At 36.7% G+C, this 22,186-nt stretch overlaps 1 protein-coding gene across 3 annotated transcripts in view; it reads left to right on the top strand.

Annotated features, from left to right (window-relative positions):
* The window catches only part of GABRA2 (gamma-aminobutyric acid type A receptor subunit alpha2), a 156,540-nt gene that overhangs the window by 66,319 nt on the left and 68,035 nt on the right, over positions 1–22,186 (top strand). For all 3 annotated transcript variants that reach the window (XM_068975088.1, XM_068975087.1, XM_068975086.1), the window contains exon 4: positions 20,119–20,339. In XM_068975088.1, the coding sequence (XP_068831189.1) occupies positions 20,119–20,339 (221 nt within the window). The remainder of the gene's footprint in view (positions 1–20,118; positions 20,340–22,186) is intronic.

Genomic DNA, 22,186 nt, shown 5'->3' with positions numbered 1-22,186 from the left:
CATTCTCTTTTCCAGGGGATCTTCCCAACCCAGGGATTGAACCCAGGTCTCTGCATTGCAGGTGGATTCTTTACCAGCTGAGCCACAAGGGAAGCCCAAGAATACTGGAGTGGGTAGCCTATCCCTTCTCCAGCAGATCTTCCCAACCCAGGGATTGAACCAGGGTCTCCTGCATTGCAGGCAGATTCTTTACCAACCGAGCTATCAGTTTGGGAGATAATTGATATTAAACACTGTAGATCTTTGAAGTTCTTTCAAATTAATATGTGAAACCTTAAGTGCTTTCCCTCTAACTTTAACTTATACATTAAGTGAAAGTGAAGTCACTCAGTCATGTATGACTCTTTGCGACCCCATGGATGGAGTAGCCTGGTGCAGACTACTCCGTCCATGGGATTTTCTAGACAAGAGTACTGGAGTGGGTTGCCATTTCCTTCTCCAGGGAATCTTCTTGACCCAGGGATTGAACCCAGGTCTCCCGCATTGTAGACAGATGCTTTACTGTCTGAGCCACCAGGGAAGCCTTCAACTTCTACATTAGTTGGCAGTAAAGCTTGTATTTCTGTGCAGCTTGTCTTAGTAAATGCTCCCATGAATTAGGGACACAGTGAGAATGAACACCTGACCTCTATGTGGAGCCAAGTGCAGAGAAACAGAATTGTGCCAAGCACAGTTGAAAGAATAGCAAAATATTATATAAATTATGGTTCTTAATATGGTTACCTTTGGTGTTTTATTACCAGCTAAAACAGAAAGGCAAATGGTACAGGACCCCAAAATATCAAAGTTTTCAGTGTTGTAGATTTTGAGTAGTGAATATTGGTGCTAATAGAACTGTGTTAAAGTTTTTGTTTGTTCGTTTTGCAAAGTGAATTATTTCACCTCAAAAAATATATATATCAAAATATGTACTTTTCCTAGACACATAATGTTTGCTACTTGAGGGTTTTAGACAAACAGTCATGGATTTTTGGCAAAATGTATGAAGTGACTCTCTTCCAGTGGTGATAATGGATTAAGCTAGCTCTCCTGCTTCTGTTCTGACCATTCTTTGGGATTACCGAAACATTTAGAAAGCTAGTAGCTTCAATTCAAAGTGGATCAAAGACTTGACTATAATACCTGAAATCATAAAACTCATAGGAGAAAATATGAGAGAGAAGCCCTTTGACGTTGGTCTTAGTGATGATTTTTTTTAAACCCCACACAAAAGCAAAAATAAACAAGCAGGACTGACTGTATCAAACCAAAACCTTCTACAGAGCAAAATAAATCAATAAGCTGAAAAGGTAATCTACAGAATGGAAGAAAATATTTGCAAATTATGTATCTGCTAAGAGGTTAGCATCCCAAATATATAAAGAACTGCCACAACTCAATAGTAAAAAAACAAAACAAAACAAAAATCACAATCTAATTTAAATAAGGAATAAAAACTGAATAGATATTTATTCAAAGAAGACATGCAAATGACCAACAGGTGCATGAAAATATACTCACCATCAATAATCATCAAGGAAATGTAAGTCAAAACCAGAATGAGATATCGCCTCACACCGGTTAGAATGACAGTCATCAAAAAGACAAGAGATATACAGCATGATATCACTTATCCACTTATTTGTGAAATCTACAACATAAAATAAACTAATGAATATAGCAAAAAAGAAACAGACTCAGAGATGTAGAGAACAGAATAGTGGTAACCAGTGAAGAGACGGAAAGGAGGAGGGGCAAGATAGGGGTACAAGATTAAGAAATACAAGCTACAATGTAATTAAAATACTTAAAATAATTAAGCTATCAGGATATATTGTATAGCATATCACAAGAAATATTGACAGTATTTATGATAACTTAAAATGGAGTATAAACTTTAAAATTGTGAATCATTATGTTGTATGGATGAAACATATACATCAACATATGCATCAACTGTACCTCAAAATTTTTTTTAAAGGCAAGAGATAAATGTTGTTAATGATATGGAGAAAAGGGAACTTTTATGCACTATTATTGAAACTATAAATTAGTATAATCGCTATAGAAAACAGTATGGATATTCCTCAAAGAATTAAAAATGAAACTACCGTATTATTCAGTAATCCATGTCTGGTATACATCCAAAATGAGAACAGGATCCCCAAGGGAAATCTACATTAGTTTTTCTGTTTTGTTTTGGCCACCCTGTGTAGCATGTGGTATCTTTAGTTTGCTGACCAGGGACTGAACCCAGACCCTGGCAGTAAAAGCACTGAGTCCTAACCACTGGATCACCAGGGAATTCCCTGCACTCCTGTTTTATTCACCATTTTTCCAATAGCCAAGATATGGAAATATGATGTGATATATATTAATATATGTACATATATCACACAGGGAGAATAAAATTTTGGCATTTTGACATTTTGACAACATGGGTGGACCTTGAAGGCATTAAGTGAATAAACCAGACAGAGAAAGACAAATATTGCATTGTATTATTTTCATGTGGCATAAAAAAGTCGTACCACAGGGAACAGATAAATGGTTGTCAGTGTGGAAAATAAAGAGAGGTTGGTGAAAAGGTATAAACTTTCAGCTACAAGACAAATAAAGACTGAGGCTCTAATGTAAAGCATGGTGACTACAGTTGGTAACACTGTATTGAATAATTGAAATTCACTAAAAAAAATAGATTGTTGCTGAAGCTCCAATGCTTTGGCCACCTGGTGCAAAGAGCCGACTCATTGGAAAAGATTATGATGCTGGGAAAGATTGAGGGTAAGAGGATAAGAGGGTGACAGAAGATAAGATGGTTGGATGGCATCACTGACTCAATGGAAATGAGTTTGAGAAAACTCTGGAAAATGGTGAAGAATGGGGAAGTCTGGCTTACTGCAGTTGATGGAGCTGCAAAGAGCCTAGACAAGACTTAGCAACTGAATGACAACAAGAGTAGAGCTTAAATGTTCTTGCCAAAAGCAAATAAACAAATAAATAAATATGAGGGGATGGATGTGTTACCTATCTAGACAGGGGGAGTCATTTTACTATGTATATCAAATTATCACTATGATTCCTTCAAATATCTTATATAGTTTTGTCAATTATACTTCAGTAAAGCTGAATTTTTTTTTTTTAAAGAAACTGTCATCATTTAGTGTTTCCATATAGGAACTCCTTCCAGGCATTTGATGGTAAATTTATATATTTTTAAAATCCTAAATTCTGGGAAAATGCAAATAAGAAAATGGGAAAAAACATTTTAATTGTCCTACGAGAATCAAAGATTTGCAGAAGTAATCCACTGATGTCAAGTTGAAAGCCAGGGCAGGGAATGCTGATGTGTGAAGCTGCACATTTAAGGTTAAGGACAATGTGTCCAGAACTGGGACACAACTGTGTCTGAGTGAAGCTGTCACGATAAAGCAGTCATGCATGTAGCAGTTGGATGTTTGTGGTCCTGTCTGCTGCTATGATTCTTAAAAATGAAATAAATATTAATAAGATATATGCAAAAATAAATAAAAAATAAAAGCTGGTAGCTGATGTTAAATGTGTTGTCATTAGCAACAGAGCAAATTTAAACTCTCTCAAATCTGAATTACGTTTAGAATGTTGGTCTTTTTAGTGACTTTAGCCCAAGAATTAAAAAAAAAAATTAATAGTCTCAAGATAAACTTTCATATTTGAGAGGATACTGCCACAGATTACATTAAATGTGAAAATGCACTCATTTAGTGCAGACTTATCTAGCGCAAACTCTATAGGCTGAATTGAGTAGGCAACATTGAGTTGGCAACATTTACATTTGTAAAAAATCATATATTGTTTTATTTTATGTATTTTGGATTATGTGTGTATGTATGTGAGCACATGCACTTCTATACACTATAAATTACCCTAAAATGAAATATATATTTAACATCTCTGCACCCTCTTGAGCTACTCAAGGCCCTAGATGTTTTTTCCTAGCATATATTGTCCTCGAATCACCTAACCTAACATCGTCCTATAGAATTCTCTTTGGTCATGTCAAATTTTCTACTTGAATTTCGTCTTTATGTACCTTGTTTACTCATTCCTACCAACAGTCGGCTGAGGGCAGCCTAATTAATTGCGAGACCATCAGCTGGGCACATACTCTATCATCAGTGTCCAGTTAGAGGAGAGAATCCATAACAGTAATTAGAACAGGGAAAATTTAATAAAATGAATTATTAATTCGGAAAAGATGGTTAAATAAAAATGTAAAAGGAGATTCTAAGCAATGTAGATTTAGCAAATGCAGGAAGTGTATCATTTGCTTCTTGGGTAAGCATCATGAACAAGGAAGGAACTCAGGACTGGAAGGGAGCCCTTTCCCCCAAGCCCAAGGACTCTGTGGCTAGAGGAGGATACACCTGCCACTGGTGAAGAAACAGCCAGTGAAGAAGCGTATGAAGGTACATGCTGAAGCTGGTCAGAGGAATATCGTGCCTGCTGGCTGAAAACTCACAGCATGGTAGTCCTTTGAAGCTGAACCAAAGGATAACAATGCAGCTAAACCAGGAAGAGAACCAGGAAAGAAAGCCCTCTTTCTTTGCTAAAAACGTGGCGGTATCCGCTAATGACAAGGCCTAACATTACATGAGCTGATGAAGGAGCAGAGTGACAGAGTGCTTCTCTCGTGTCTCAAAGAAAGGGAAAAGAGGATGAATTTGGAGCTGAAGGGTTCACTAATAAGAGGTGTATATCATGTGTGTAATATGAAGAGGATTTTGAGAGAGAGTCCAGAGATAGTTTGATCACTGAACAGCTACTGTTTGATTTTTGCCCGAATCTAGAGAAGAAAATGAAAGTTGCTTAATCTATATACATGTGTAACACAGACACAGATACTCCCTTATACTGTAAATCTGTTAGAGAAGACAGAGCTTAATTTCCACACATGTGAAATAGACATGATTTGGCCTTCATGTTGTTCACATGGAATGATTTTCAACTGATATTACTTTTGTTGGAAAGCAAGGAACATAATGAGCAAAAGTTTGAATTCATGTTAGCATGGATGGCCAGGTCAGGAAATGAAAATTATGAGTGCTACTCTAAACATAAAGAAATTTATTATGATACAGAGGGGCAGGATACTCATGTTACTACTGCCCATACACAAAACTGGATATGAAGGTATCTAATTCATATCTTACAGAAGCATTTTTTTAATAGGTAAATAGTAAAAAATAAATTTAAGTTCACTTTGGGAGACTTAGCTGATACTCTTATCTCTATGCAATGTGCATACTCAGTAGCAGAACCTAAACTCCTAAGTCTGCCTGTGTAGGTCAGTGATCAGATTTGTTGTGACATTAGCCTGAGAGGAAAAAAGCAGCCTAGCAAAAAGAATTAAGACCCAAAGGAGCAAGCACACACACACACACACACACACACACACACACACACACACACATACACTGCTGTCTCAGAATCATTAACTAGCATAATTGCCCAAAGAAAGTTGCAGACCTAAATTATAATTAAAGATTCTAATTACAGTGTTTGCAATTAAGTTGATTTTTTACAAAAATTCAACTTTAAAAAAATTCATGAGTAAGAAGGTAAACTTGGGAATGTACTAGGAGCTAACTTACAGAGTAGATAGTATCTAATTGCACATTTGAGTAATTTATAACTCCTCAGTGTGTGTTTTTTTCCCTTTTTATTTGGTCTGCATAGGAGATCTTTTCCCATTCTAGTAAGCATTTTCGCTATGTGAGCATATTCTTCAGACATAGTGGTACAGCCATCAACTACTGCACTGAAACCTAGACTAAGAACCTCATCCCAAGTGGTTATCTCTTGGACTGATAAGTATTAGGGTTAGAGCTTAAATAATTGACACTTTGAAATCATATCAAGATTTCTGATCTAGGGTTTACCATTAGGTCATTAAAACGAGGAAGTCAGGTAAATGGAAACCTTGGTTTATTGATCATATAAGTCCCCTTGGGTAAATAATTGTCTGTCTTATGAAAACATAGAGTACATTATCTCTTAGAAACCCCAGAAATTATTGGGATATTGTGTAGTTCAGTAGTTAATATCATGACCTAAATCAAATCCCTTATGATTATACAGTGGAAGTGACAAATAGATTCAAGGGATTAGATCTGATAGACAGAGTGCCTGAAGAACTATGGATGGAGGTTTGTGACCTTGTACAGGAGGCAGGGATCAAGACCATCCCTAAGGAAAGATATGGAAAAAAGGCAAATGGTTGTCTGAGGAGGCCTTACAAATAGCTGTGAAAAGAAGAGAAGCAAAAATTAAAGGAGAAAAGGAAAGATATAAGCCTCTGAATGCAGAGTTCCCAAGAACAGCTAGGAGAGATAAGAAAGCCTTCCTCAGAGATCAATGCAAAGAAATAGAGGAAAACAATAGAATGGGAAACTAGAGATCTCTTTAAGAAAATCAGAGATACCAAGGGAACATTTCATGCAACGATGAGCACAATAAAGGACAGAAATGGTATGGAGCTAACAGAAGCAGAAGATATTAAGAAGAGGTGGCAAGAATACACAGAAGAACTATACAAAAAAGATCTTCACAACCCAGATAATCACGATGGTATGATCACTCACCTAGAGCCAGACATCCTGGAATGTGAAGTCAAGTGGGCCTTGGGAAGTGTCACTACAAACAAAGCTAGTGGAGGTGAAGGATTTCCAGTTGAGCTATTTCAAATCCTGAAAGATGATGCTGTGAAAGTGCTGCCCTCAATATGCCAGCAAATTTGGAAAACTCAGCAGTGGCCACAGGACTGGAAAAGGTCAGTTTTCATTCCAATCCCAAAGAAAGGCAATGCCAAAGAATGCTCAAACTACCGCACAATTGCACTCATCTCACACGCTAGCAACGTAATGCTTAAAATTCTCCAAGCCAGGCTTCAGCAATACGTGACCTGGGAACTTCCAGATGTTTAAGCTGGTTTTAGAAAAGGCAGAGGAACCAGAAATCAAATTGCCAACATCCTCTGGATTATTGAAAAAGCAAGAGAGTTCCAGAAAAACATCTGCTTCTGCTTTATTGACTGTTCCAAAGCCTTTTATTGTGTGGACCATAACAAACTCTGGAAAATTTGTTAAGAGATGGGAATACCTGACCACCTGACCTGCCTCTTGAGAAATCTGTATACAAGTCAGGAAGCAAGTTAGAATTGGCCATGTAACAAGAGACTGGTTCCAAATCAGGAAAGGAGTATGTCAAGGCTGTATATTGTCACCCTGCTTGTTTAATGTATATGCAGAATATATCATGAAAAATGCTGGACTGGATGAAGCACAAGCTGGAATCAAGATTGCAGGGAGAAATATCAATAACCACAGATATGCAGATGACACCACCCTTACGGCAGAAAGTGAAGAACTAAAGAGCCTCTTGATGAAAGGGAAAGAGGAGAGTGAAAATGTTGGCTTAAAACTCAGCATTCAGAAAACTAAGATCATGGCATCTGGTCCCATCACTTCATGGGAAATGTATGGGGAAACAGTAGAAACCATCAGACTTTATGTTTGGGGGCTCCAAAATCACTGCAGATGGTGACTGCTGCCATGAAATTAAGAGACCCTTGCTCTTTGGAATAAAAGTTATGACCAACCTAGACAGCATATTAAGAAACAAAGGCATTACTTTGCCAACATAGGTCCATCTAGTCAAGGCTATGGTTTTTCTACTTGTCACATATGGATGTGATAGTTGGAGTATAAAGAAAGCTGAGCGCCGAAGAATTGATACTTTTGAATTCTGGTTTTGGAGAAGACTTGAGAGTCCCTTGGACTGCAAGGAGATCCAACTAGTCCATCCTAAAAGAAATCAGTCCTAAATCTTCATTGGAAGGACTGATTTTGAAGGTAAAACTCCAATACTTCGGCCACCTGATGCAAATAACTGATTCATTTAAAAAGACCCTGATTCTGGGAAAGATTGAAGGCAGGAGAAGAAGGGGACGACAGAGGCTAGATGGTTGGATGGCATCACCAACTCAATGGATATTAGTTTGAGTAAACTTTGGGAATTGGTGATGGACAGGGTGGCCTGACATTCCACAGTCCATGGGGTCACAAAGAGTTGGACTCGACTGAGTGACTGAAGTGAACTGAACTGGGTTAACATCATAAGGAGGTTAGAGAATTATTACATCTTGATATTTGGCTGAAATTTGATCTTGAGTTTAAGATGTTAATCCTTATCAGAAATTGACATTTGGAAATGTGTCTAAATAAGGAAACTGCTAAAAATGTGGCAAATACTATAGATCAAAGGTAATTTAATAATATGTACTCGTTTTAAAGCCAGAATGTAGAATTTGACTACTGTAAAGTTATTGATATTTTGGAAGCATAAGAATTAGATTTAGGGAATATTCAGCCCGTGTTTTTCAGCACCCTCCTAGCTAGAGTTTTTAATAATTTTCCTCATAATAAGATTCATAGAAATGTGTTGGGATCAGTTGAGGTATTTATTTTAAAAGTTATTTCCTAGGCTCGTTCTAAGATCTATGGAATCATAATTGCTTGTTGTAGGACATGACAGTCTGCCTTTTAACAGGTTGAGGTATTCAGCTCTATGCTGCTGCTGCTGCTGCTGCTAAGTCACTTCAGTCGTGTCCAACTCTGTGCGACCCCATAGACAGCAGCCCATCAGGCTCCCCTGTCCCCGGGATTCTCCAGGCAAGAACACTGGAGTGGGTTGCCATTTCCTTCTCCAATGCATGAAAGTGAAAAGTGAAAGTGAAGTTGCTCAGTTGTGCCCTACTCTTAGCGACCCCATGGACTGCAGCCTACCAGGCTCTTCTGTCCATGGGATTTTCCAGGCAAGAGTACTGGAGTGGGTTGCCATTGCCTTCTCTGAACTCTATGTTGAGGGAAGCCAAAAACCATCATAGTGTTGAAGGCTTGGGGGCATTGTATAGATGATGGTACTATTCACTGGGATATGGAACATAGGAAGGAAAGTTTTGTTTGCTTTGTTTTTGTGTTTGAGGGTGGGGTAATATAGAGGGCATGTGAAGAGTCAGATTTTCTGCAATCTAGTAATTTATATTAGAGGGCGAGAAAAGGAAAAAATTGTTTGAAAGCTTCTGTATACCAGGCAAGAAATGATTGCAGACTGGGTCAGGTAGAAAGACTGAAGATTAAAAAAAAACAAAACTGAAAAGATTTAAAGGCTGTGATAGAATTGGCAAGCTTTGGTGACCTATTGGAGGTAGAGGTTGAAGGAGAAATATAGGATGAAGGTTTGGGAGCATTGGATGGATGATGGTACCATTCACTGGGATATGGAACATAGGAGGAAAAGTTTGTTTGCTTTTGTTTTTGTGTCTGAGTGATGAATATGTTTTGGACATATTGGGTGGGGGTCTTTGTAAGATATTTACTTGGAGATGTCTAGGTAGCAGGCTTAGATCGAGCTCAAGAGAAAGGCTTAGAGTGCAGATGGCACAGGAGTCATCTGAAAGCTGAAACTATGGGCATACATGAACTTGTACAAGGAAAGAGATTAGAGTGATATGGTAATCATGCTTTTACAGAAACTCTAGAATAGAGGAGGATTAAAAAGACTGTAGAGGAGACGGAGAAGGAGCAACCAAGGATGTCTGTCAGAATGGAGGAGCATTCCCTTCTCTCAACTAGACTGTGCTTTGAACCTTAATAGTCTACATTGGAGAGCACTGCTTTTCCTTCCTTATCAGATGCAATGATGTTCAGTAGTCAGATATCTGTATCAGTTACAGCCCTCTGTCCAGGTAGGATTCTGTGTCCTGAAGGAGGTATGGTTCATTTGGTAATGGGATGAACCCATAGGTTTTACCCTTAGTAAAACCTCATTTAGGGAGTGGGGTAAAAGTTACAGAAAATAATGCAGATAAAGGTGGTTTGACTTCAGCCAGAAAAGTCACTTTTCTGCAGCAAGAAGGGTTGTAGGAACTAAGCACATGCAGCCATAGTTCACATGACTGCCTCTGGAGAGAGCATTCCTTTCTACTTCCCTATGCTTTTGTATAAACTAAATAACAAACAACTGTGGCTTCTGGACATGAAGTGATTTTTAAAATAAAACTTGCAGCAGGTTGTATGTTCTTTCCCAAGGTTACAAGGGTGGGGCCTGTCTTTTAGGGAGAACTCTGCAGAATTTATATACCATGAGGAATAATAGACACCATCACTAGTGTATGCCCCTCCGTTCTCCAGGAGAAACCATTACACATAGATGACTGCCAAACACAGAAGGTCTGAGGTGGCATGGGCACTTTCCCAAGGGTTAACTATACCAGGAGAACGTGGTTTTAATGCCAGTGCAAGAGAGCATTCATTACAAAAGCAGGGAGAAAACAACAGTGTCATAAATTATGGTAAAGCCAAGGAAAGGATTTAGCTGGGTCATTAGATGAAGAACAAAGAGGTATTTGTTGATCATGGTAAAAGCAACCAGATTGCAGTGGGTTGAGGCATGTGGGAGGTGAGGAAATGGAGAAAGAGTGGAGGCAACATTTTTAAGCCATGTGGTTGAGGCGAGGAGGGAAGGCAGAGGGCAATAGCTGTAAGGCATTATGACTGTCAGACAGGCTTTTTTTTTTTTTTTTTTTAAGTTGCATTGAACTTCTGTTCTCAGAACCTGCCATTATCTCTAACAACTCTGTGGCCTTGCAAATGTTTTTCCCTCTTCTTGTTATGCCTTCCCTCCTGTTTTGCCAACTGGAGAGCTTTCATTTATTCAAAACCAAGCTCAAATTTCATCCTCCCTGATGTTTTTCTAGGCTACTACAAGCAGAGTCAATCCTTCTGATCCCCATGCTCCACAACATGACTTTGACTCCTTTTGATGAACTTGCATGCTGTATTATAAAACTCTGCATGTCTTTTTTCTTTATTGCAGCCTGAGCTACTAGAAGGCATGAGTTGTGTTTGGTCTTTTCAACCAGATTGCTAAGTACACAGTGTATATCTGTCAGTGTCGGAAGCTGAATACTTAAGTATAAACAGGGCTGCCCTCGTGTTGCTCACAGTATAGTTGGAGGGACAGTTAAGGAAAAAATCATCAATCTTAAAACAGTGTGGTCATGTTTTTATTGAAGTATTTATGGATTGATATGGTAGTAGTGAGCATATGGGTTCAGTTCAGTTCAGTTCAGTCTCTCAGTCATGTCCGACTCTGCAACCCCATGAATCACAGCACGCCAGGCCTCCCTGTCCATCACCAACTCCCGGAGTTCACTCAAACTCATGTCCATTGAGTCGGTGATGCCATCCAGCCATCTTATCCTCTGTTGTCCCCTTCTCCTCCTGCCCCCAATCCCTCTCAGCATCAGGGTCTTTTCCAATGAGTCAACTCTTCCCATGAGGTGGCCAAAGTATTGGAGTTTCAGCTTCAGCATCAGTCCTTCCAAATAACACCCAGGACTGGTCTCCTTTAAGATGGACTGGTTGGATCTCCTTGCAGTCCAAGAGACTTTCAAGAGTCTTCTCCAACACCACAGTTCGAAAGCATCAATTCTTCTCCGCTCAGCTTAGATTTCTAGGAAAAAAAGACAGCAGAGGACAAAGTTTGGCCAGCTATGTAACAGGATGAGTGAGTGTTTTAGCACAAAGTGAAAGAGCTTGATGAATTTAGTAAACTTTAAAAAGTTCAGTGTGACTGCAGCCTAGAATGCTCTTTGGGATTTGGGGGAGAGGAGAAAATAACTTAGAACCAAATCATGAAGGGCCTTATAGCTATTTGCCCCAAAACTCCATAAAAGCATCTCCAAATCAAACTTGAAACATAGTAGATTTCAGTTACCACAGATCTTGTTATTTCATGGCTTTTTTGATATGTGTCAGTATATTTTAATACATAAATATTATATAGAAAAAGAGCTTACTGTGATTAGTTTAATATAGTCACATAGGCATGTATACACATACACATTCATACCACACACTTGGGAATGTAAGGATTAGGGGATTGTGCTACCATCTGCCCCTGCTGATGCCTTTCTCCTTGTGTACCGTTTGAGCTGTTATGGCCCAGAATCCTTGTTATTACGCTTAATTCCCAGTGATTCCTCTCATTTGTTTATTCATAGACTAATTAGGATTTACCTCCTATGTTCTGGGCAGTTAGATACTGGTGATGCATTGAAGAAGGTGGTCATTGTCCTTGTTCTCAATGTGGAGTGAATATTGCCAGATGTAGGGGTTGATCCGCAAGAGACTACAGGGGAATTCCATGAGTTTGGGTAGTAAGGTGAAGCACGACACATGAGGCCCTGCAGTACCAATATTGCCATAGGCAGAGTGTATGGAGAATTGCTAGGCATGAGACTGCAGACTTAAAGGAGGGAGAGACCATTGCAGGGCTTTGAAGGCTATAAGAAAGCCTTTGGACTGCATCCCAAGGGCTTTAGAAATTCAAAAGCAAACTTAACAGCACTTCATTCTATCGATCTTCTTTCCTCATATCATGTAATATCTTGGGTGCCCCTTGTAGCTTCTGTTCACTTTCAAATATCAAAGAGCTCAGTCCAGTCTGATTTAAATATCAATATTTTATGTCATTTAGGGCGTGTCTCCTCTTCTCAGCTATAGTCACAGGTAAGGGTTGCATACTGGCTGGTGGGCTGTGATCGACTATTCTTCTCCTCTTTCTTGGTCTTTCTAGAGTTGAGGCAATGAAAAGGAAGATTATAAAAAGGAAGGAAATATCTCTTTTATTGGCAAACATTTTTCAGGTGTGTTTTTTTTTTTTTAATCAGAATATAATTGCTCCAAATTGTGCTAGTCTCTGAAGTGAACCGGCCATATGCATACATCGATCCCCTGCCTCTTGGACTTCCCTCCCACCCTCCCCATCCCACCACTAAAAGGAATGGAATAGGGTCATTTGATGAGATGTGGATGGACCTAAAGTCGATCATACAGAGTGAAGTAAGTCAGAAAGAGAAAAACGAATATCGTATATTAACACATTTATGTGGAATCTAGAAAAATGGTACTGATGAACCTGTTTCCAAGGCAGGAATAGAGACGTAGACATGGAGAACAGATACGTGGCCACGAGGGTGGGGAGAAGAGGGTGGGATGAACTGGGACATTAGGAAATATCTTTTTACTTAGCCGTTCTATAGGTGGTTCTATCTTGGCAGTCAGTGACATTTGTATGGCTGTTAGATGAACGCAGGACCTCTCATGGGGCATGCATGTGATTTCCTTTCAATGACCTCTTTATTATCCAAAACACCAAAAGCACAGCTGGTTTATTCCTTTATAGTTCTTTTGGGGTGCCCTACTTAGTCTCTGCCTCTGGCACTTTGCCTGTGGCCTTTTACTGATGGGTGTCATTCTCTTGTCGGGCCACCCTTTTTAGAGTTTGGGGTGTTGGGGAAGAAGGCTACTGCAAAGGTGATTTATACCAGGCTATACCAGGCTACCTTCTTTGAAATCCAAACTATTTCTAAGAACTCTACATGTATTATCCCACTTCATCCTTAGAAGAAATAAGTTGTATAATTGCCACTGTTTTACAGGTAAGTCAGCTGAAATAGAGAGAGATTAAGTAACGTGATCAAGGTCAAGTACCCTGGTCTACTTGACATATGAGCCCATGCACTTAACATCTATTTCATGTCACTCAGCTTATTATTGTTGTTATTTTTCCATCTTGTGTTTGAGTCAGTTTTAAATATAGAAAGAAGACTTTGACAATTTCAAAACTCTGATTCTCAACCTGGAACTAAATTCTTCCTGTAACTTTCCATGACACTTGACTGGAGTCTATTTTTTAGTCTATAAAGAAGGAAATTTCTGTCCCACCTCCAAGGATTGTTTTTATATATGATACAACAAAAAGAACATAGTGTCAGGAAACATAAGGTTTGAGTTCAAATGTTGGATTTCTTTCTCTTTTTTTAATGAATATGACTTCTGAAATATTCCCTACCTGTGAAACAGAAATACTGCTGCATAGTTAATAAGGCTGCAATGAATTTTAAACAATACATTGTGTCAAAATGAATTGCAGTGGTCATATTTTAACTATTAATCATTTTAAGTTTTTTGATTAGATATTTTAAATCATTTACTGTTAGAATCTGAATCTTTAGCAACAGTTTCTAATTTGTAAACTTGCCAGGCATTTAGATCCAAAGAGAAAGCCCAGACATCTTGCCCATACAATAGTCCCAAAATGCAGTAGCTGTGGTGATCTGCGGTCTGTTTGTTTGAGCTTCTTTGCATAATAAGGTTTTATGATGGGTACTAATTGGGTTTATTGACACTGCTGATCTGTTCTTAAGCTTCTTACTTTTTGCAATTTTTGCAGGGCTAATACCAGGCTAGATTCTTAATTCCAACCCCTTTGAGTACCAACTGAAAGTGTTGGAACTTACCATTCTTGTATAGTCTCAGGGTGTTATTTCCTTTATTGCTGAATACCTGCCTCATAAGCCTCATTTTTCTTCATGATAAAAAACACAGATTGAAACTTTAAGGAGACTATCCTTTAATAGCAAAAGGGTATAATGAAATAAATTTTGGTACTTTAAAATACACTCAGTAAATCAAAGTAAATGAGAAATCACTCCAAGAGCAGTCCTGCAATTTGGTCATGTTTTGGAGTAGATAAAATTCTTCAGAAATTGGCTACAAGCCCTGGCTTATAATTAATGTAGCCAAGCAGTAAGGAATATGCTGTCTTCACTAAGTTAACGTGTCCTTGAAATCATATTTATCCAATTAACGGTGCAATAGAGAGTGATATCCTTATTTGCAGTACATTTGATGGAAATAATACTTAGTGGCAGTAAAGACATTGGGCTGGAAAACGTATCCTTGTCTGAGTTCTGTCCCTTGCAATGATTGGAAACAGGGCAGTCACTAAATTTGTTTATAAATCCATCTATAAAACAGAGATGTTTGATTAAATTCCCCTTAAAGAGTTTCTCAAATCTTCAAGTATTTGGATTCTTCAACTCTTTTGTCTCAATGGTCTAATGTGTCCTGTACACCAGCCAGAGGATAGCTGCATGCTAATATGTCCTTATGAAACTTTCTAGTTTCTTTCTAAATTTGCTCCTTAGTTATTTGTGTTTTCTCTGAGAAATTTTGTAGTTGATCTTGGTGTTATTTATTTCTTTAGAACCTTGGTTCAAGGGACCAAGTCTTCTTTGTATGAAGAAGCTGTACTGTTTGTATATCTCTGGCAATTTTCTTGCAACATACAAATCAAGTAATTATTTTATTAGTGTATATTCATGACAAATGAGATTTATTTTAAGAAACCTTTCAAGAATATTCTTTTTAAATACTGTGAATGTGAGTTATATGTGATTTAATTTGATATATATGCAAATATATATAAATATGCAAATAATTTGACATATATCAAATTAAATATGCAAATAATTTTATATATATATCAAATTAAATACGCAAATAATTTGATATATATATCAAATTAAATATGCAAATAATTTGATATATATCAAATTAAATATGTAAATAATTTGTTTGGAAATCCTGTTATAACTTAATGGATATGCAGTACATATTATTCAATTGAAATGTCTCCTTTCCCTCTATTTTAATCCTGAAATCAAAACCACAAAAATGAGTGAATCAATTGTACTTATTTGTTTACATATCTATATGCTTTTGTACTAATACATTGAAGTATTCTGAGAAGCACAAAATCAGAAATTAGAATGAGATTAAATTTAAATACATGTCATTTTCAAGAATAATCATTATGTAATTATTAAAATAGTTTTATTTTTACTCTACCTAATATTTTTATTCCTGAGAATATTTTAATAATTATTATGTTTAAATGTGCTTTATTTTTATATATCTTGCTTAAATAGTTCATAATATAGCAATTATCTGATTCTAAATTCATATCATTTTAATACTTGTCTCAATAACAGCTATAGGTACAGAAAGGGACATAAATTCATGTTTAAGAAGTGTATTATTGGTTACTGCTTACCCTAACCATCATGCCAATTTTTATAAAACCCATCCACCAATTCTGGATATACATCTTCATATTCTGGATGTTTGGTTTTCAAAATGACTTAGTATTTGCAATGTCCTTATTCTGATGCTGGGAGGGATTGGGGGCAGGAGGAGAAGGGGACGACAGAGGATGCGATGGCTGGATGGCATCACTGACTCGATGGACGTGAGTCTGAGTGAACTCCGGGAGTTGGTGATGGACAGGGAGGCCTGGTGTGCTGTGATTCATGGAGTCACAGTCGGACACAACTGAGGGACTGAACTATACTATCATTAACCAGGATTTCATGGTACAACATGTGCTTCAGATGAAGCTCATCATTAAGTACAGTGGGTTTAAACTCACATTTTAATTATCTTTACTGAAAATTATAAATTTGCTTTTGCATATGTCTCTGTAGAGTTGATTAGTTCATCATTTTTATGTGACGAAAGAAGAACTCATATTAGTCATAGAAGTGATATCCCCTTTTCTTTTTTTTTTTTTTTTTTTTTTGATTTGAAATTTTATTTGTGGTTAAGTTTTTTTTTTTTTTAATTTTTTTTTTAATTTTTTTTTTATTAAATTTTAAAATCTTTAATTCTTACATGTGTTCCCAAACATGAAACCCCCTCCCACCTCCCTCCCCATAACATCTCTGTGGGTGATCCCCATGCACCAGCCCCAAGCATGCTGTATCCTGCGTCAGACATAGACTGGCGATTCAATTCTTACATGATAGTATACATGATAGAATGCCATTCTCCCAAATCATCCCGCCCTCTCCCTCTCTCTCTGAGTCCAAAAGTCCGTTATACACAGCTGTGTCTTTTTTCCTGTCTTGCATACAGGGTCATCATTGCCATCTTTCTAAATTCCATATATATGTGTTAGTTATCCCCTTTTCTTGTTGTCCACTTGGACTGTATAGTTATTGGTGTTTTCTTTAATCCATGGTATCACTTAGCAGTGATTTTTAAAGTCAATTTATTTTCACTAGAGTTAGTTTAATCAAAACTAGATATTATAACTTGAAAATTTACTTGAGTACAAATCGCAGTACACTGAATGTAGATGAGGTCAGCATCCCTTGACCGTTCCCTGTTGTAGCTTCTCTTCCCATAGGGTGACTTACCCACATGACTATCCATTTAGTGGGAATGGACATAGTGAGAGTACCAGTATCATAATATATATTATTTACTAGCAAAACTTCATTTACTTCTTATATTTAGATAAGAATTTTAAATATAAGAAGAAGAACAAAGGTATAATTGCAGTATAGGATGTTGTAGTAATGGAAAGCTTTATGAAGTAGTAAAGATAAACAGACTGTGTTTCTTCCAGGTGTTCAGGGGACTGGGAATGTGGTTGAGGGTTGAGTTCTTGACCCAGGCAGGTAGAGCACTTGCTTTATCTGAGGAATGGCAAGGTTAGGAATTGTAAAATTGCCTAGAGTGTAACATGAATGTGCCTGGTTGTGGGGAGGAGGAGAAAAATGCACAGTCACTTCACCTAGGATGGCAGAGTACACTTTGGATGCTTTGAAGTCTCAAAAACAGTGTTCTTAAAAAAGTTTTAAAATATTTATGGCTGAGTCTCTTTGAAGTTCACCTGAAACTATCACAACATTGTTAATTGGCTATACTCCAATGCAAAATAAAAAGGTTAAAAAAAAAAAAAAGGAGCTCACCTGAAGCTTACTGTTTGGAAACCTTGAGTATCTCCATGTGAGGGGTCTATAGGAAAGGTTTCCTACTATTAGCAAGAATTTCTGAAACAGATAAACATCTCATAGTTTTATAGAAATAGAAAATTTGAAGTTTTATAAAAAGTTATAAAATATATTCATTTACTGAACAAGTAAATGGCCAATGTGTTCGCATCAGACATGGATTTGGCAAAACCACATTTGCCAAGAAACATTTACATAAAAACATACCAGATAGCAAAAACTTATAGGGTCACATGTATGCCTATGGTCAAATCATATTGATGTATGGCAGGGGCCATCACAATATTGTAATTATCCTCCAATTAAACTATATAAATAAAATTTAAAAACTCATCTTTTAATCTTTTTTTTTTTTAATTGAGCTCAGTTCAGTTCAGTCACTCAGTCGTGTCCAACTCTTTGCCACCCCATGAATCGCAGCATGCCAGGCCTACCTGTCCGTCACCAACTCCCGGAGTCCACTCAGACTCACATCCATCGAGTCAGTGATACCATCCAGCCATCTCATGCTCTGTCGTCCCCTTCTCCTCCTGCCCCCAAATCCCTCCCAGCATCAAAGTCTTTTCCAATGAGTCAGCTCTTCACATGAGGTGGCCAAAGTACTGGAGTTTCAGCGTTACCATCATTCCTTCCAAAGAAATCCCAGGGCTGATCTCCTTCAGAATGGACTGGTTGGATCTCCTTGCAGTCCAAGAGACTCTCAAGAGTCTTCTCCAACATGACAGTTCAAAAGCATCAATTCTTCGGTACTCAGCCGTCTTCACAGTCCAACTCTCACATCCATACATGACTACTGGAAAAACCATAGCCTTAACTAGATAGACCTCAGTCGGCAAAGTAATGTCTCTGCTTTTCAATATGCTATCTAGGTTGGTCCTAACTTTTCCTCCAAGGAGTAAGTGTCTTTTAATTTCATGGCTGCAGTCACCATCTGCAGTGATTTTGGAGCCCCCAAAAATAAAGTCTGACACTGTTTCCACTCTTCCCCATCTATTTCCCATGAAGTGATGGGACCGGATGCCATGATCATCGTTTTCTGAATGTTGAGCTTTAAGCCAACTTTTTCACTCTCCTCTTTCACTTTCATCAGGAGGGTAGATTAGGTGATGATATTTTCTACTAAGGTTTAGGACACAGGGCCACTCTTTACTTCTGTCCATATATCATTACCTGTGGCTGACTACTTATCTTTATCCATTCAATTTTTGAGGAATTGTTCAGAATCATTTGCTTAAGTGAGATTTGTAAAAATGATCTGATATTGTCATAAGTATGTGACCTTTTTAATGTCTTTTTCTAAACAGACAATTTTAGTTGAGTGAAATTGCCAATTGCTAAGGTGTTTATTTTCAAACATGTGATGACTGTGGCTTTGTACTCAAAGGACAGTTTCTGAATTTCCAGTATCAGAGGCATAACTGAACATTTTAGTTATTTATCATGAAAGTGCTTGCACAAACATATATTGACCGAAATTTTAATATCCAATAAATTGTCAGTATTGATCACAATTGTGAATTGTACATATTTAAAATGTATGCATTCTTTTATCCTAGGAAGGACAGAGAGAGAATGAGAAAAGGGAGGTTGGGAATGATAAAGAGAGAGGATGAAAGGGAGAGAGAGATAGATTGAATAAAGCAACTTAAAGTATTGAAGAATGATAACAGAGGAATTGATCAATAGTTGGTCTGTATGAATATTTAAAGTTACATTTTAACCTGAGGTGTTTGTTTGCAAAGTATTCATATTTTTAGTATTCTAATACCTTGTCAAAGTATTTTCATTACAACTAATTCATAAAATAAACTTTATTAAAATCATCATCTCCTATAATTTCTTGTTAACAATATGATATCTCATCATTTTTTTAGGGTTAAAAAAGCAATAGATGTTTTATAGTTTCTTTGGCAACAGAAAATGTCATTTAAATCTGAGAGTGTGTATGTTTAAGAGTTGCTATTTTTCCCTTCCTTTTTTATTTTGCTACTGAGAATCAGGCTGCCTGCTTATTCATTCTTGAGATAAGTGATTGAGTAATTTGGGACAAATCCACTCAGACTCTGCCCAAGCATGCCCCCTCTCCAAGTAGTTTTAAACCATACAGTGCAGTAAAGCAGTTTGACTAAGAATTTATTTAACTGAAAGAGGTCAGAGAAAGTATTTCTCATTTTCTTTTCATAATGTGTAGCTAATTGTGTGAATATACATGCTTTATCCTTTTGTAAATGGCAACAATTATTGATAAATATAAAGGAATGATTTTTCAAAATTCACTTCTCAAAATAGTTTTCTCTGTTTTTAAACTATATTATTACTTTTTTCTAATTTTATAGTATCCTTGTATCTAAAATTATTATTATTTTCAAAAATTCTCTTTTCTATTTCAGGAATATACAATAGATGTTTTCTTTCGACAAAAATGGAAAGATGAACGATTAAAATTTAAAGGTCCTATGAACATCCTTCGACTCAACAATTTAATGGCCAGCAAAATCTGGACTCCAGATACCTTTTTCCACAATGGGAAGAAATCGGTGGCACACAATATGACAATGCCAAATAAGCTTCTCCGAATCCAGGATGATGGGACCCTGCTGTACACAATGAGGTATATGTTTAGATCTGATATGTTGCCTTTTAATACTGAGGAATCTGTGTATTAACCAACCAGCCGAACTAGGTATCAAGTACTAGCAAGTTGAATGCCTTTATAACAGATTATTGAGATAAGCAGATATGTTTTATAAATGCTTGAATATTAAAAAGCAAAGGTAAAGTAGTATTTATGAGTTTGAATCTCATTTTAGTGTGTTAAAAGTTAAAAATTGCTTTAGCTGTTAAAAATTATTTATTTTTTTGTCTATTTACTTTTCATACTAGATGGAGTTCAGTAAAATTTTAACAGTACAGTTTAAAATGTTCTTTATACTAGCATGAAGTTTTATTTTTAATATCTCATGAACTAGTCCTTCAAAATTTTAAGTCCTTTTTTTTAGCAAATTTCGTTTACTATTTTGAACCTCCTTAGGAAAGAAAAAATACTTTTATAACTTCAGCAATCCCTTGTAACTCCAAGTTCAGATGATACAATCTTAAAAATTATCTAAAGAAATATATAGTTGTTGACTCTAGCAACTATTCCATTTTAACTCTTCTCACAAATTAATCTTTTAAAATGTTATGTAACAAGGAAAACAATTACAAATCTAATAAAATGATGTATAATCTAAAATGTAAAATTTGATAAAGACTTTGTATAAATAAATAACATTTGTCAGCATTATATATAGACAGATGTGTATTTCAGGCACTTGATGTGTTATTATTTCATGTGAAATGTTAAGTGGTAAATTTCAGTTGTGAAGTTATTTAAAAAGGGACAATACGCAGTCCTGATCTTTAAAGAAAAAACTTTTTTTTTAGTTTTCATTACTAAATGACCATTGTCTAAAATGGAAGCTAGCTATTCATTCTGCTTCTCTTGTTGAATCTTACAATACAGATATCATATCCTGCTTGGTTTTACACATTAATCAGTCCTGTGAATTAAGAAAAAAATTGGAAATTTGGGATTTTGGAAAAAATTGCATAGAATTCTACTTAAATACTCTCTTAAAAGTATATGCTGTGCTGTGCTCAGTCATGTCTGACGTTTTGTAACCCCATGGACTGTAGCACCACGGGCCCCCCTGCCCCGAGGTTCTTCTGTCCACTAAATTTTCCAGGCAACAATACCAGAATGGGTTACCATTTCCTACTCCAGGGGATCTTCCCAACCTAGGGACTGAACTCAACTCGCATCTCTTGCATTTCCTGCATTTACAGGCAGATTCTTTACCACTAAGCCACCTGGGAAGCTCTTAGAAATACATACATTAAAATTAAATTGTTGGTCACATTTGTTTTGGTCATCATAAGAGATTCACCTGTAATTTCAAATTAGTACCTATCTTATCTACTTTACCTTTGTGCAAAATGGAAAAAATCGATAATTTTCTTTGTAATAAATTTGCTATGGTTACTCTTTAATGTGATCTTGAAGATACAAAATATATTTCTTTTAACATTTATAATTCAACAATTATGGACTTCTGTCCATAATTTGATTAACAGTCTAGCCTCAAAAATATATTTCTAAGATATATATATATATATATATATATTTATGTATATATATATGTATATAAATGCAAAGAAATAGAGGAAAACAACAGAATGGGAAAGACTAGAGATCCCTTCAAGAAAACTAGAGATACCAAGGGAACATTTCATGCAAAGATGGGCTCGATAAAGGACAGAAATGGTATGGACCTAACAGAAGCAGAAGATATTAAGAAGAGGTGGCAAGAATACACAGAAGAACTGTACAAAAAAGATCTTCATGACCAAGATAATCACGACGGTGTGATCACTCCCACCTAGAGTCAGACATCCTGGAACATGAAGTCAAGTGGG

Source organism: Capricornis sumatraensis, chromosome 7 (assembly GCF_032405125.1).
Source record: "Capricornis sumatraensis isolate serow.1 chromosome 7, serow.2, whole genome shotgun sequence".
Lineage (NCBI taxonomy): Eukaryota > Metazoa > Chordata > Mammalia > Artiodactyla > Bovidae > Capricornis > Capricornis sumatraensis.
This window is presented reverse-complemented; position numbering and strand designations above follow the sequence as displayed.